Source organism: Tiliqua scincoides, chromosome 1, assembly GCF_035046505.1.
Source record: "Tiliqua scincoides isolate rTilSci1 chromosome 1, rTilSci1.hap2, whole genome shotgun sequence".
Classification (NCBI taxonomy): Eukaryota; Metazoa; Chordata; class Lepidosauria; order Squamata; family Scincidae; genus Tiliqua; species Tiliqua scincoides.
The window spans coordinates 132,926,131-132,942,593 of NC_089821.1; the positions used below are offsets into that span (position 1 = coordinate 132,926,131).

The following is a 16,463-nucleotide window of genomic DNA, read 5'->3' on the forward strand; positions in this document are numbered from 1 at the left end:
TAAGCAAAGCTCCAAGCACCATCAGAAAACATATAAAAGTAAAAGTGTGATAATAATGTGCTTCCACCTGATGCAAAAAAAAGAAAAAAAGAAAATTAAGGAACACTTCTTGAAAAAGAAGATTGAACTTAGCATAACATATGTAAATTACTGGATCTGGGGGAAAAAAACTTCCACTTTTTAATGGCACGCAGCTGACAAGTAAGGAAAAACCAAAACTTAGAAAAGTAACTCTTCGTGATGTGTGGAATATGGAGAAATATACCTACTGTGTTTTTACGGACTAGCAAAAATGAAGCAAGAATGTAAGGTACATTTGCAATCCTTCAAATAGTGCAAGGGATGTTGGGGCTGTTTGAGTGCTGATCTACTGGCTGTGTGGTTTTAGATAACCTCAAACACAAATCTCCAAGGATATCTGTAATAAAAGCATATATATCTGAAGCCCATTGAGCTAAAAGAGGTGAGGCAACAAAATACTGTATGTACAAAATGTACAAATGTACAAAATACTGACATATAGCAAAGGAAATGTTCTTTTGGAAAAGTAGTAATTTTAGTGCATATGGAATGTTCATCAGAAGGCTTTTCCATAGATCATCAACAATATTACATGATGTCAAACCTTGTTAAGTAGTAAAGTCTGAAAGCTTGTTCATCCTTGCACAGCAAGTATACAAAAATAGCACTTGTCACTTGCTCATTCTCTTCACAGGTGATCATCTCTGGCAGAGGTACGTCTTTGTTCCCTCAGGTCTCCTAACTTTTTCCTATTCACCGTACCACAGTAGAAGATGGAATCTAAAGTCTCTGAAGGTGGCCTGAATGTGACTCTCACTATCCGGCTGCTGATGCATGGGAAGGTGAGTGGATAGCATTAACTTGCAATTACTTCCTTTACAAGAATGATAATGAGTGATTCACTCATTTAAATTGTGTGTGTGCATTAGACTTATTACTTGTGAGTCCTGACAAGCACATGGAACACAGCAGTCACAAACTTTCTGTTTTCTTGGGAAGTAAGCTGTGTGCAAAGCCTACATGTATCAGGGCTCAATTCTATTCAACTTTCCAGCACCGGTGCAACCACAATGAACCCTCAAAGTAAGGGAACAAATGTTCCCTCATTTGGAGGAGGCCTCTGTGACTGCCTGCCCACCACAGGATGCAGTACATGCCCCATTGGCACAACTGCACTGGCATTGGAAAATTGGATAGGATTGGGCCCTCAGTCAGGAGTCCTGATGGAAAGAGTTGGCAGCTAACTTCCTTAGAGAAAAAGGCTCCTGACCCAAACCTCCCATGATTCAGGCATCAAGGAAACAGACAGTCAGGCAGAGATGAACCAACAACTCCAGGGGAAGCTGACAACTGCAGAAGGACCAGAGAGCTGAAACCCTCAAATGAAAGAACTGAAGGATACAACTACTATGGGTGTGCCAGAGCCACTTCCTCAAGTCTCAAGTTGGGTTCTGAGTCTCTGCCCCCTTGACTCGAGTTGCAAATGAGTCATAATGGGGACCATTGCAACTCGTCCAGAGGCATTTTTAGAAACAGTTTGACTAGAGCCCGAGTCTTTTCAAAAAGCGAGTCAAGCTGCGAAAGCCGCAAAAAAAGCAAGCAAGCAGGCACACAGAATCACAAGCACACACAAAAGCGAGTCATGACTTGTCTATTTGAGTCTTTTCATTTTTAGGGCAAAATCTGAGTCAGTGCCCAAGTTTTTGGGCACACACAGCCCGCCTCACAAGCAAAGGTTGCATTCTGAAGTTGGCACATAAAGTCAAAATCACATGTAGTCGGAGCTCTCATAAATCCAATAAATATTATGGTCTTTTGAAGAACTAAAAGCACTGTTGGACCTTGGTATCCACAGGGGATAGATACCGAAACCTGCAAATACGGAAATTCATGGGTTGGTCCAATTGGACCTCTGGACGCAACCGGAAATATGCACGCAGCCTTTGTGGACCTCAGAAAGCTTACCAGATGCGACCAGAAAAGATCTCCAGTCATGTCTGGGAGCTCAGGTCTGGCCTTTCCACTGCAGGTTTGGATTTGGGACTCACAGATTTAACACACTGCAGGTTTGGAACCTGTAGTGTGTTAAATCTTTGGGTCCCAAATCCGCAGATAGGGCAAACTGATTTGTATGAAACACACACAGCAACTGAGGGAATAGCAACTTTGTTCTCCCATTCGGGCTTGCTTTTGGGTATAAACAGACTAAGTGGAATGGTGGGCAGAATGGACTTCACTGTTCAAAGTGTTGTTTTTCTCTTGTTTGTCTCTGTCCGAGCAATTATTCGTGAATTTACACAAGTCTATAGTGCACATGATGCAGGCCAACTGTATAGACAACTGTCACCTAGGCCCAGCCTTGGTGATACAGGTCTTCTCTTGAGCAAGCAACAAGTACTGCCCAGCCCCGGCCTCCATGCTGAGAGTCTCCCCAGAACTATGACGTGAGATCTGGTGGAATCTCAGGCTGATCACATGCCCAGAAGGGTGGGGCCAGTCAGGGCCTAGCAGGCAGAGATGACGTTGCTCTTCCTGGAGCTCAGGCTGGGGAGATATGGCCTGGGAAAGAGCAAGCAACACCTTGCCCTTACCTCTGCATGTCCCTGGCCCTGAAAGGGCCCCTGATGGGAGCAGCCGACCCCTCACCTCCAGGGGAGGCACATCTGGGACAGAACAGGGTGCTTCGGACCCTGGGGGGTCTCTGAGGACCCTGCAAGCTCAACCCAGTAGTGTTCCCTCAGCAGGGAGTTGACCCCAGTTCCTGGGGAGAGGTCCAGGCACCCGGGTGTGGGCTGGTGCCACCGGTTCCCTGCCTGATAGCCCCAGACTCTTTATGGGGAGCCCCAAGCTTGCCATCAGGAGCCCTGACCAGCCACACTTACCAGCCCTGTTCAGCCTTTCCAGCAAGCCGCCCACGAGGAGGGCACCCTTGGGGCAACCAAGCAGCCAGGCAGCTGACCAGCAGGGGATATTCCATACTGCTCAACCTACCTGCATCAAGCAGAGGCTCAAATCCTGTTGAGAACTTTATACCGGGCCCTTGTGGTGTAACAAGGCCCCGATGAATGTAAAGACTCTCACCAGATTAAACTGTTTGTGCAAGCTGATCTCCAGCACCTAGCACCTCCTTTCTCTCCAGGGTAAGTTGACCACCACCCCAGCGCCAACCCCAGGCATGGACCTATGCATTTTATCTGCGCAAATTCAAGTATATCAACTCAGCAAACAAAAAGCAAAAAAACACAAGTTAAACAGTGCAGGTGCTTTCACCCACAATTCCACTTATTCTGTTTGTGCCCCAGAGCAAGCCTGAAACTGAAGTTGCTGTTCCCTCAGGTGTCTCAGTTCCTGAATGTCTCTGGCAGTGTGATTTTATTTCTTGAAAAGGCAGTACAAATTTTGCAGATGTAAGGTAGTTTCCACTAAACAGGATCTTCCCCTTATGTGCTAACTCTTTCATAGCATGTAAGTCAACTGTAATTGCCAGTCCATCCATTCAGGCTATTGTATATCTTGAGCTTAGTGACTAATGCATTTTACTATGAATGGCATTTTCATTTTCTTATTTTGCTCTTTTTTTTCTTTAAAACAGGAAGTTGGAAGTATCATTGGGAAGGTAACTTTTTTTTTTTTTTAAATTATACACTTGAATACTACAATAATCTCTGACCACACAGCTGTGCATGGAGGAGGGAACTGGCATGGGGCTCAGTAGAGACCTTTTCTCTCTTTCCAAGCTAGTTCAGCTTGGACTGCAGTGTACCAAACATTTCTGGAAATGAGAGGCCTACATGGGCCTCCCACATATATACATAATAACAACAGTATTTATATACCGCTATTCAACTAAATGTTCACAAAGCGGTTTACAGAGAAAAATCAAATAACTAAATGGCTCCCTGTCCCAAAAGGGCTCACAATCTAAAAAGATGCAAAAAGAATACCAGCAGACAGCCACTAAAACAGACAGTACATACATATAGCCATCCTTTTTCTCCTTAAGCCAGAACCTCTTGCAGTCCAATCCTATCCCCATCCCCACTGCCAATGGAGTCATGCCTAAAAGATGTGCACCTGTGTACAGTGGTGGGAGGGATCAGGAGGTTCAGGAGAGGAAAGGGGAAGTATCAGGTGGGGAAAGAGGAAAAGGGCCATAAGCCCCATAACTGCCAATGGATCTCCTCAAATGTCTGAGGAGAAGAAAGGGGCAGGTAACCTCAAAAAGGAGGAGATAGGATCTGGCATGTGTCACATCCAGGCTCAGTTGAGCATGGGGTGAAACAGTTATGTAATAACATCTAGGATTGGAACCGAACCCTTAATAATGCAGATGAAAAGACAGATTGCTTGTCTGTGTCGGATGCTCTTCAAGGAGTAATTGGAAGAACCAGATTGCTAGGACTTGGAGTGGACCAATGCAGAGTAATTACAAAAACATCTAGAGTTTTCAGCTGACTCTTCTTTGTGACCTTTGTGCAGACATAGAGTGGGTAGGAGGTGGTGCTTTATTGTCATACAAAGAGATCCTGTAGAATATTCCGGTATGGCAGAATGCCTGCACTTGTCTTGGATGTGTTGAGGCTATATTAAAACAGGTTTTATCCATCTTATTTCAGAAAGGAGAAACAGTGAAAAAGATGCGTGAGGAGGTGAGCAGCCAGTCCTTCATTTTGATTCTGCAAAACAATATGGTAATGGGGGAAATGGCATGCATTTGTGTTGGAGGGTGGTTGATTGCTTCCAATGAGGGTGTGTATTTCTGCAAACTCCACACAGCTTACACAGTGATGTGACAGTTGGGGGAAGAGTCATCTTGTTTAATGACTAACTGCCCAATCCTGGACAGTGTGCACCGGCTTACTGCTGGCATGCACAGTCAGAAATGTGCCATAAGGCACATTTGTGGGCCCTACTGCTGGGCAAGCAGCAATACTAGCCCAGCGCTGGCTGGTGCTGAGCTAGGGCCGGGTGGCCACCGGAGCTCTGCCACTCAGCGGTCATATGGACCACCAAGGAGCGGAGATGTAAGTGGGGGTGTGGGGGGAGGTGGGAAGGAGGCATTCTGGGAAGGAGGAAGGTGGGGAGAGGATGGGGAGGAGGCATTCCAGGGGGAGGGCATGGGGAGGGAGGGGGGAGGTGGAACTGGAGGTGGAGTTTTGCTCCACCAGATCCAGAGCCTCCGTGTTGGGCTCACCTCTCACGGTGGCTCTTGATTCTCCGCCGACCTTTGGGTTGGTGGTGAATCAAGTAGCCCCATTGTGGGACTACTCAGTTTACCCTGGGGTAGGAGATGGAAGCCCCCTTCTCCCAAGGAGTCACTGGCGGCTGCCAAGGGCACACAGGATGTGGTGGCAGTCATTTTCAATGCTGCTGCAGCGCCGCGCCCGAGGCAGTTCAGGATTGGGCTCTAAAGCCCTCTGCGTACAAAAGTCTGGGGATACACATCATTTTTGCAGCATACAGAACCTGTGTGTGTATGGTTTGTACATGCATAGAGCTAATCAATGTGAAGAAATTGGCAGTAAGGCCAACAGGCATAGAGTATCCTCAGTTTTTAATCATTTGCATTAGGTTAACATTTGCAGTTTCTGCATTCATAAAATTCTATATCCGCACAAGAGAAGTGCTACTGTGTTACTTTATGCCTAGACATGTGGACCCTGCACAATCCTTTTTGTTAGGTAGGAGGTCAAACACTATTTTAAAGGATAGCATTCAGGACAGCAAACTACAAACTATAGATACAATGGGGGAAAAATGTCTGACAGGATTACAGAGTTGCATTCAGCTAGAGACACAAAGTAAAATTATCATTTCCTTAAAAGATGCATGATTGTGGAGGGGAGAGGGGAAGAAGGGACAAACAAACCAAGAGTCCGAGGCCTGACCAAAGTGGCAATGCGGCCAGTAGGCCAGTGTTTCTGGGGAACCAGTGCAACTTGCATGTTGGCATCCATATGCGATGGCCTGTGAAATGATTCTTGATATCAAAGTAGTAGAACCAGAAACAATAAAATGGAAGGGGGGATTTTCTTGTATCACATGTTGATCCTGCGCAATCCTTTTTGTAATGTAGGAGGTCAGAGTCAAACACTATTTTAAATGTGTCTGTGGACCCTGCAGTTCTCTTCTTTTTCCCCCCTGGTAAATAGCATGCATGGGTGTACGTGGACCAAATTGAGACGTTAGCAGGGCATAGGAGGACTTTAACCTTTTGTTCCAACTGTGGTTCTAGTGCACAACCCCCCCCCCCCCACACACACATGCTTCTTACAGAAACATAAAATAAAATAAAAAACTGCACAGTCATTTAAAATACCATGTGTTTGACTTTCAAACGAGGTTAGTCCTGCACAGTTTGTGACCTGCCAAGTCTGTGAACATAAACACACAGAGACACCTTTACAGTCATAGGCAAAATCAAGAATTATATCGTACCCCTTGTAATCCACCGTATATGACTGACTGTGTTTAACAGTTCAACAGATCACAAGCAGATTTTATTGGAACAGATTACTATAGTCAGATATTTGGGCTGTTTGGGGGGGTTCGCAAGAGGCATTTTGCTAACTCTAAGATAAACTTAAGAGTAGATTGTTCAGGATTAAGCATAAAATATGAACGCAAGAGCTTAGCACTGTGATATTGTGCAGATTTCACAATTGTTTATGAATGTGGGCCACAAAATATAAACCAGATTTTGAATATAAAATTTGTTCCCTACTTTCAGAAGAAAAATACCATCAGGGTTATTAAAGCAATAACGAAAGAACAAAAAATAAAATAAAACAACAATAACTAATAAAAGCAAAATGAAATAGCATAGGCAAAATAAAATACAGAATCAACAAGGGCAGGTTAAAAATAATTCAGCTGGCATTCCAAGGTCTGAAAAAAAACTTTAAGGAAAAATAAAAATGGACGGGTGCCCACTGAACTTCCATGGGTAGAGCATTCTATTGACAGGACACCACAACCAAGATACCCTCACCAGTTACCGCTAACTTCAGGAGGGCACCCATAGATGAAGATCCTAATGCATGCAGGAAAAGATGGACTTTCATTTGTTTAGTGATTTCTGCCATTGCAGAGGCCCAAGTTGTACAGTGATTTTCTATTATGTATAATAAAGTGCACGATAAGATGTGGTCTGTCCATTGTAGAGTGGAGCACGAATCAATATCTCAGAGGGAAATTGTCCAGAGAGAATTGTGACCATCACAGGCCCCACCGATGCCATCTTCAAGGCTTTTGCCATGATTGCATACAAATTTGAGGAGGTAAAAATGAATTAATTATTCTAAAGCAAATAACAGTCCAATCCTATGGGTCTGCTGCATCACTGGAACTTGCATTCTGGTGCTGAAGCACACTTTATGGGGATTGCAAAATGTGATATGCCATACAACACAGCCTGACTGCCACACAAACATTGTGTGGCGACCAGGCAACAGTGGGCTCAGTAGGATACCTAATGCCAGTAGGTGGAGGGTGGATGGCGGGCAGAACAGGCCAGGGATTCGGGTGGATTAGGGGAGTGTTGAAGGTGGGAAGGGGGCAGATATCGGCAGCAGCAGCTCCACTAATATCCTGTTCCCCTTCCTGGCCTCGAATCACTTACCAAGTCCTCTTGGACTTGTGCCAGCAAAATTGCTGGCGCGGATCTGAGTAGCTCCATCAGGGTGGCAGAGACTTACTCCTGTGCAAGTGAACAAATGTTCTCTTACCTAAAAGAGGCTTCCGGGACTGCCCCCCACAGGATACAGAATGCATTCCAGTGGCGCAGCTGCACCAACAGGGGAAGATTTTGATAGGATTGAGCTGTGTGAGATTTAATGGTAAACCTTTGTTTGTCTTAAGTATGGAAACACAAGCAATCACCCTGGAACTTTTTGAGACATTCAGTTCATTCTTATATGCTTGTGGAGGCAATGCCTGCCTTCTTGCCTTAACAAGCCAGGCAGGAAAGATATTGGGCTGTTTTGCATGTTTTGGGGTGCAATTCAGAGGCACCCATGAGCTGGCTCAAGTCTCTTGCGCTGGCCCAGGAGGGTCACAAATGTGCCATAAAGCAGGTTTGTGCCTCATCGGGAGTATGCCACTGGATCCAGCCTCCATGGCGGCTTGCTCCATGAGCCTTGCGTTGGCCCAAGAGGGCCAACACAGACTCTGGGATGGGCAGGAGGAAGGCGTTCCTGGGCGGGGGAAGGGTGGGCAGTGGGCAGCCCTGTGGGCGGGCAGGTGGGTGGGGAGTGGGAGGCAGGGCTGGGACCTGGCACTTATGCCAGATCCCAACCCCCGTTCCCGGGTAGATCGGAGCGGCTTCAAGCCGCTCCACTCTCCTCTGACTTGTGCCACCTCAGGAGGTGGCGCAAGTCCAAGGAGACCCATAGGTGCCAGCATACTTTACCTGGAGGTAATGGGAAAAGTTTGCCCTTGCCTCTGGCTGAGCTGCTTTGGGCCGCTATCCTGCGCTGGATACAGCACAAGCCTCTTTGCTTGCCTGTTCCAGCGCAGGGTAGGATTGTGCCCTTGGTTCACCAATCTCTCTTTGTGAATTTGTGTTGTGAGTGCACCATGAATGTGTTCTTCCTGCCCATTTCCCAGCCTGCCATGATTGTATTGCTTAATTTTGGAAATTGGGCAGTTCATCCAAACCTCCCTTCTACATTCGTAGCTCAAAAGTTAAGGAGGTCAGGTGTGTCAGAAAATGGGCAAGATGTGTGAGTTCACAGTGAACTTATAGCACAGACGTTTAAAGAAGGGGCAGTTGACAAGTAGTGTCAGAAATGGCCCAATTCTATTAATTCATTCCATCATTCAAAATCTCATGCCTGCCTTATTTCTAGTAACAGAATGCTTATACTGCATTTTAAAGCTTCTTTCTTTTGTAGGATATAATCAATTCTATGAGCAACAGTACAGCTACCAGTAAACCACCAGTAACACTAAGGTTGGTGGTGCCAGCTAGCCAATGTGGATCACTGATTGGCAAAGGAGGCTCCAAGATTAAGGAAATCAGGGAGGTAATGCCCCCACGCTTTTCTTACTGTGAAGCCTATATGGTAACTGGTTTTCTAGATGGAACGATGAAAAGACTGGTTTTGCAAATTCAGTAGAATTCAATGTGTCACCAAATAGGAGAGAGAGCCTGGGACTTCTTCTTGTCTGCTGCCAACTTGAACTGGAGCACTGCTTATGGTCCTGAAATAAGTCTGTGGCTGTAATTCGTAAACTAGTTGGGTCAAATTTGTTGACTGCAACAAAACTGGTTTTAGAACAACTATTTACCTTAATTAGCCTTTTTAGCAGGTCACTTCTGAGCTATTGCCTGTATGTGGAAGCTGATTCCACTGTATAGTGACAGAGAAATTGCAAATTTCCAGCACTGACATAAGGGCAATGCAGCTCTGAGGTAAGGAACTAACAATCCCTTACTTTGAGGAGGCCTTTGTGAGTGACACCCAACTGCGGGATGCAGCACATGTCCCATTGGCTGGAAAGCACTGACATAAGGGGTTAGGATTGTGCCCTAAATTAAGCATGTATTAAATATGTGTTACTTCACCATGTCTATACTAGGTCACCAAACTGGAATCAGCTTCCACGTGCAGGCATTTTCTCAGAAGTGACCTGTTAAAAAAGGACCAGTTCCTTAATGTTCAGGGACATATTTTCAGGGGGCAAAGGGTGCTGCAGAAAGAAGAGTCAACTCTCTTCCTTGTGTACAGGGGAAGATCAGAACTTCTCTTTGGGGTGGTAGTACCACTTATCCAGATTAGCCACACCAATTTGCATGTGTTGAAACTTCAGCCCGAAAGAAACAAGAGAATGGTGAATTGTTCCTGTGTAGACAACAATTGCATGATAATCAATGATTGGATGAAAGGGTAGATCCACATGTGATTGCTCCATGGTTTTTAATTATCTGCACTGAGCTAGTAAGCTGTTCTGTGTTTTACTTTTACCCCCTTCTCTCTCTTTCTTCCTGCCTGCTTTCTCCAGTCAACAGGTGCTCAGGTTCAAGTGGCGGGGGACATGCTGCCCAACTCCACAGAGAGGGCAGTGACCATCTCAGGGACCCCCGATGCAATTATCCAATGTGTCAAACAGATCTGTGTGGTGATGCTGGAGGTACAGTCTGTAACAATGGGGGTAAAGTATTCAGGAAAAAAATACCAACCGAAAGTTCGGGCAAGATACATAATTTGTAATTTAAAACTGAATCATTGTTTGGTATTGTTGTTACCTAATTAAGTTATTCTGCTAATTATGGTTTTTAAGGTGTTGCTGCATGACACAACTTATATAATCATGTTGAGAATACTTAGTGTAATGTAAGTTACTTACAAACTGATGTTTCAGGACATAAACTTGATAGGACAGGGGCAAGGCACTGTACTGAGGGTGGTGTAGTTCTGTATGTCGCAGAGGGTCTAGAATGCAACAAACTAGAAAACTTAAAGGAACCAGAGTCTTCCACAGAATCATCATGGTGGAAATACTGTAACAAATCACTGGGTCCTGATGTCATCTGCTCAAGGGTTCTCAACTGATGTGAAATTGCTGATCTTCTAAAATATATGTGTCATTTGTCTTTTAAATCAATATCGGTGCCAAAGAACTGGAAGGTAGCAAATGTAATGTATTTAGGAAGGGGTCCAGGGGAAGGGGTCCAGGAAATTACAGGCCAGTAAGCTTAACATCTGTTCTGTGTAAAGTGGTGGAAAGCATAATTAGGGAAAATATAATTAGGTATAGAGAAGAACAAGCCCTACTGAAGGAAAATCAGCATGGTTTCTGCAAAGGTAAGTCATATACAGCACAATCCTATGCATATTTACTCAGAAGTCAATCCCGTTAAATTCAATGGGACTTACCCCCTGAGAAGGGTGGATAGGATTCAGCCTCACTTTCGAGAGTTCTTTGAGAATGTCACCAAGTTTGTGGGTATTAATGATCCAGTATGACATTATATACTTGGATTTTCAAGACGCTTTTGATTAAATCCCTTAACTTGGTTCTTGAGTAAACTTAGCAGTCACTGAATAAGAGGACAGGTCCTATTATAAAGTGAAAACTGGTTAAGCCATTTTTGCGCAATGTTGCATATATGCAACAGGGACTAAATTTGTACACCTGTGGGTCAGGCAAAATTAATTAAAGAACAGGAAGCAGAGAATAGGAAAAAAATTTTCACAGTGGAGGGAAATAAGAAGTAGGTTCCCCCAAGGAGTAAAGTGAAGCCCACAGGGATAAAAAAATCTTCACATACACACAGATAGGGTCTGAGCAGTAAGTGACAAACCAGGACAGAGATCTTGGGATTGTGCTGAATGACTCAATGAAAATATTGACCTTTGTGCAGCAGCTGTGAAGAAGGCAAATTCCATGCTAGGTTTCACTAAAACCAAGAACAAAACTACTAGTATTATAATGCCTCTAATCGCATCTGTGGTATGGACACAATTAGAATACATGTAGAGTTCTAGTCACCACATCTCCATGAGGATATTGTAGAGATGCAGAAGAAGTCCAAACTGGACAACCAAAATCAGAGCTGGAGCACCTTTCTAACAAGAAAAGGCTACAATATTTGAAATGTCCAAGCTCAGAAAAAAGGTGATTAAGGAGGAACATGATTGAGACTTATAAAGTTATGCATAATATGAAAAGAGAGATCTAGTGCTCAATTCTATCTTGCCAGGAAGCTTGCACTGTATCCAGCACGAGATAGGGTACCACAATGGCTCAGCCGAAGGTAAGGGGAAGCTCCTGAGGTGGCACAAGTCCAAGGAGAGCGCAGCGGCTTGAAGCCGCTCCACGCTGCTCGGGGAACAGGGTTTGGATTGGGCATAACTGCCAGGTCCCAGCCCTGCCTCCTGCTCCCTGCCCACCCGCCCCTGTGGCAGCCCACCACCTGTCCTCTCTTTGCCCCAAAACACCACTCTCCTACCTCTTCCCTACCTCCTCCCCACCCACCCCAGAGTCTTGTGTCGGCCTAACTCGACCAATGCAAGGCTCGGTGCCTCCATCCGCATGGAGGCTTAAGTCAGCCTCCACAGGCCGGCGTGCCCAAAGTTATGTATAATATGAAATGAGAGAGAGAGAGAACAGAGAGAAATTTTTCTCCCTCACACAAAACTAGAACAAGGTGTCATCCAATTAAACAGATTGGCAGGAGATTCAAAATAGACAAAAGGAGGTACTGCTTCACACAGTATGTAATTAGTCTGTGGAGTTAATGCCACAATAAGTGATGATGGTTGCTAGTTTGGGTGGCTTTCAAAGGCGTTTGGACAGATTCATGAAGGACAAGACTAGTGACAGGACCACTGCTTCCTGAACAACTATGTCCTGGTCAAATGTGTCCATTTGCTTTGCATGTGTCCATTTGCTTTGAATGTGTTCATTCTCTTTGCATCCAGCATGCTCTGCTCATCTTGTTTATTGAAAACAGGATAAGTATGGAGGAAGGAAGCAGTGCCAAAGTTCCAGGCTAAGAGGTCCAGGCTTCCTCCCTCTCCTCACATAAGAACATAAGAACATAAGAACAGCCCCACTGGATCAGGCCATAGGCCCATCTAGTCCAGCTTCCTGTATCTCACAGCGGCCCACCAAATGCCCCAGGGAGCACACCAGATAACAAGAGACCTCATCCTGGTGCCCTCCCCTACATCTGGCATTCTGACTTAACCCATTCCTATAATCAGGAGGTTGCGCATACACATCATGGCTTGTACCCCATAATGGATTTTTCCTCCAGAAACTCGTCCAATCCCCTTTTAAAGGCGTCTAGGCTAGACGCCAGCACCACATCCTGTGGCAAGGAGTTCCACAGACCGACCACGCGCTGAGTAAAGAAATATTTTCTTTTGTCTGTCCTAACCCGCCCAACACTCAATTTTAGTGGATGTCCCTCACCTACCCCTAGATTTCTAAGCAGCTGAGTGTTGGCAAGAAGACAGTGGCAGGTGGTGGGAATCAGTGGCAGGTTTTTTTTTTCTTCTCTTTCCATCCATTTAGGGAAGATACAGGTTGCCGCTGTCCTGATCCTCTTCCCACTCATTCTCAACAAGCAGGAAGGGGAGCAGAGAACTGACTAAAGTGGCTTAGTGGGTGGCAGGCCTCCAGGGGGCAATGAGCAGGTGCAGGGTATTGGGCACCCCTCATCAAGTTCCCACTCCCCCCTACTCAGCATAAGCCTTTCAGTTGGTCCAATGGGTGGACTGACCCTCAATTCATTGCAAGTTCTGTGTAAATGTGGCAATGAGGTGGTGTTTGATGTTTAAGCTTTATCGGCTAGAAACAGCACTTAATTGTTCCTGAAATGCAAGGGGTTCCACTGCATTTCTCTAATGTACTCCCCAGTGTCCGATCCTGTTAGGAGATAGCTTGCAGTAATCTATATCTGTTGAAGCTTTGAAAATGTTTCAGGGGCAACCTCACATAGAGTACATTGCCTTGGCACTCTAGTCTTGATGAGTAATAATGCCAGATCTCAACCTGACAGAAGAGATTTCACTTTCTCAGTAAATAGTTTTATTGAACTCATACATAGGGGTGTGTGAATGAGTTGATGAATAATGCTGTGAAGACTTCTAATTAAAGTCTTCAGGACCAATAAACTGTGAAGAACAGGAGACGTCTAGGGGCTAAGAAGGCTGTAGACTGAACAAGAAGACTCTGATCTCCCCTCAGCTGTGGATTCACTAGGTGGCCTTAGCATAAAGCAACCCAATCTTGATCTTCCTGGATCCTGCTGGAGCAGCAGTGCCAAAGCAGCTACCGCTGTAGCCAGCAGGTGCTGGGAAGCAGCCAGCCACTTTTGTGCCCTTTCTCCAGGGAAAGCCTCAAGCCCCACAAAAGAGCATCTCAAGTCTGTGCCTTTCAGCCTGATGTGGAGTTCAGGATATGGTGGGGCAGAGCTCCGCCATTCCCACCCCTATCCCACCCTGGTTACTCCCTGCCCTCCCCCCTCAAAGACCGCACTGCTGCCTAGCAGTTGCGCTTACCTCTGGCAGCAGTGCATCCTCTTCCTGCTGGTGCTGGGCCCAGTGCCTGATGGCTCACTGGGTGCCTTAAACATGCTTCATGGCACATTTACAGCACCCATCACCGGCACTGGGCCAGGTTAGGATTGGACCCTAAGTCTACAAACCTGCATTACAGAGCTTTCAGAAGGATTACTGACAAAAGGTGTGCAGTATACTTTGAACACACTCTATAGTACAACAAAAATGCGAAATCTTATCAATTGTAGAACCATGTTTCTCTGTGAAGTGTTTATTTAGCCACATTCTGTTATGAAAATGCTTTGCTGCAGGTGCATAGTGAGCGTCAGAAATCTGTGCGCAGTTTGGTTTCTTGTGCGCTCTGTGTGTTTGATTGTTCTCTAACTCTTGTTTTGCTAATGTTTCAGGAAAGTTGGTCTAATGTTCTCTCTCCCTCTCCTTGTCCCTTCTCCTAGTCCCCACCGAAAGGTGCCACCATTCCCTATCGCCCAAAGCCCGCCTCCACCCCTGTCATTTTTGCAGGTGGTCAGGTAAGAGCCGACCCGCTTGCGGCCTCCACTGCCAACCTCAGCCTTTTACTGCAGCACCAGCCGCTGCCCGTTAGTGCACTCAGGTTTTCTCGCCTTCTCACTTGCATGGTCTCATCCCATTTATGTTGTGCCAAAGCAAGTGGACTCAAAGCTCTTTGTGTAGAGAACTATTGAATATTGAGGGTAGTTGCTCCCTCCATTGGATAAAGAACATTAAAGCTGTTTCTCACATATGAAGCGAATGGCCTAGTTTCGAAAATATCTCAGTGTTCTTCTTACACAAAACGTGGGAAGAGAAAATGCATTGTTCTACGTAGCTGACAAGAGTGCACCCCTTCCACTGGACATCCACACATACAGATGTCCATATGTGCAAAATCTAACCAGACATCTGTACAGAATGTCTAGTTAGTGTTATTGATATCTCAGATAAGTTCTGGAAATCAACCATTCAGTCTGGGTCTTCATGAATTGGATTTTATGTACTTAGACCCTGTCCAGATGTTATGTTTACATGCGTGCCAGACACATTGGAAGTGAAGGCAGGTTCTTGCTTCCCCACAATGTATATGGCAGGGATTGGGAAAGAATATCCTCTGAACGAGGCAACATCCTAATGTATTGCACGATGCATTGTATATCACCAGTGAGACCCCACTATCATCCCAATCCTATGCAGGATTGGGCTGTTGGGAGCAAGGCTTTATGACAGTAGAAGATTCATCCAGTATCATAAAATGGCTGTCAATGGCACACGCAGTACCGCTACTGAATATTGGACTCACCCGCTAGACCAGGTAAGATAGCAGTGGGGCAGAAAGGGGGCAAAATGGGCACAGAAAGGAGAGGAAGGGGGGAGCAAAGGGAGGGGTGGTTCCAGTGGCAATAGTGCATGCCCCCCTTTTCAAGCCTCCCCCTTCCTTCTCCTTGAACTTGTGCCGGGGGGGGGGGGCAGGATCAGTGGCACTGATGCATCACTGCACAGGAATTTAGTTAAGATTTGGCTGCCCATGTGCTTTCAATCAGTCAGTGACTGACAGCACAATCCTATGCATATTTACTCAGTAGTAAGTTCCACTATGTTCAATGGGGCATACTTCCGGGAAAGTAGGAATAGGATAGCAGCCTGAAATTGTCATCCCAGAAATGGATGTCTTTTAATATTGACATTATAATATAATATCCATAATATTATGGATGTATTTTGCAGAAAAAAGTTTATCATCTGGAGAACAAAAATGCTATCATGCTTCTTGCCAATTGTTTAAGACCCAGTTGAACTATATTGTGTCTTTTGCCTGTTCCTGTAAAAACTGCAGCCTGATGAAAGAGCTTTGGGTCCAGCTTTTATTACTCAAAAGGGAGAGTAAGACAGAAGGAACAATTCAAACTCCTAATAAGAAACAAAGTGTTGGTCTCTTGAGAACCTGCTATTTTAAGGAAAGGAGGAGATCAGAGTAGGTGTGTTATATACTGTAGTTTGAATAGTAGGAGTGGCAGTTGTAGTATTATCCTCTTACTGCTCTGAAGCAGATAATACAATTTAGCCTTTTAATTTTTGCCGCCTTGGGTGCCCTTCAGGGAGAAAGGTGGAATACAAATCTTATAAATAAATAAAATAAAAATGCAACAAAATATATTGTTAGCATCACAGTTCAACAACCAGCAAAACCTAAAACATTGCAAGAGCAAAATCCATTTCAGTAGCCCAATAAAAGGAGTCAATGGAAGAAGTCTATGCGTTTCTGATGTAGTTCCAGTAATGCTGATGCTCTTCAAAACAGTTTTCATCAGTCTTCCAGGGAGATATTGTGGCTCAAGTTTCACCCCTCACAAGGCTTTCCTCTTGTTTTGTGAACTCAGATAAGAACCCATTTTAGCTTTCATCATTAACCAA

General features: G+C 45.1%; 1 protein-coding gene across 9 annotated transcripts in view; it reads left to right on the forward strand.

The window, feature by feature from the left end:
- Positions 1-794: 794 nt before the first annotated feature.
- The window catches only part of PCBP3 (poly(rC) binding protein 3), a 43,100-nt gene continuing 27,431 nt past the window's right edge, over positions 795-16,463 (forward strand). For 4 of the 9 annotated variants that reach the window (XM_066637355.1, XM_066637375.1, XM_066637364.1 and 1 more), the window contains exons 1-7: positions 795-863; positions 3,614-3,637; positions 4,638-4,670; positions 7,185-7,301; positions 8,916-9,047; positions 10,027-10,155; positions 14,492-14,566. In XM_066637355.1, the coding sequence (XP_066493452.1) occupies positions 795-863; positions 3,614-3,637; positions 4,638-4,670; positions 7,185-7,301; positions 8,916-9,047; positions 10,027-10,155; positions 14,492-14,566 (579 nt within the window). Of the gene's footprint in view, positions 864-3,613; positions 3,638-4,637; positions 4,671-7,184; positions 7,302-8,915; positions 9,048-10,026; positions 10,177-14,491; positions 14,636-16,463 lie in introns of all 9 variants that reach the window. The other 5 variants (XM_066637330.1, XM_066637339.1, XM_066637346.1 and 2 more) reach the window with 3 other exon arrangements.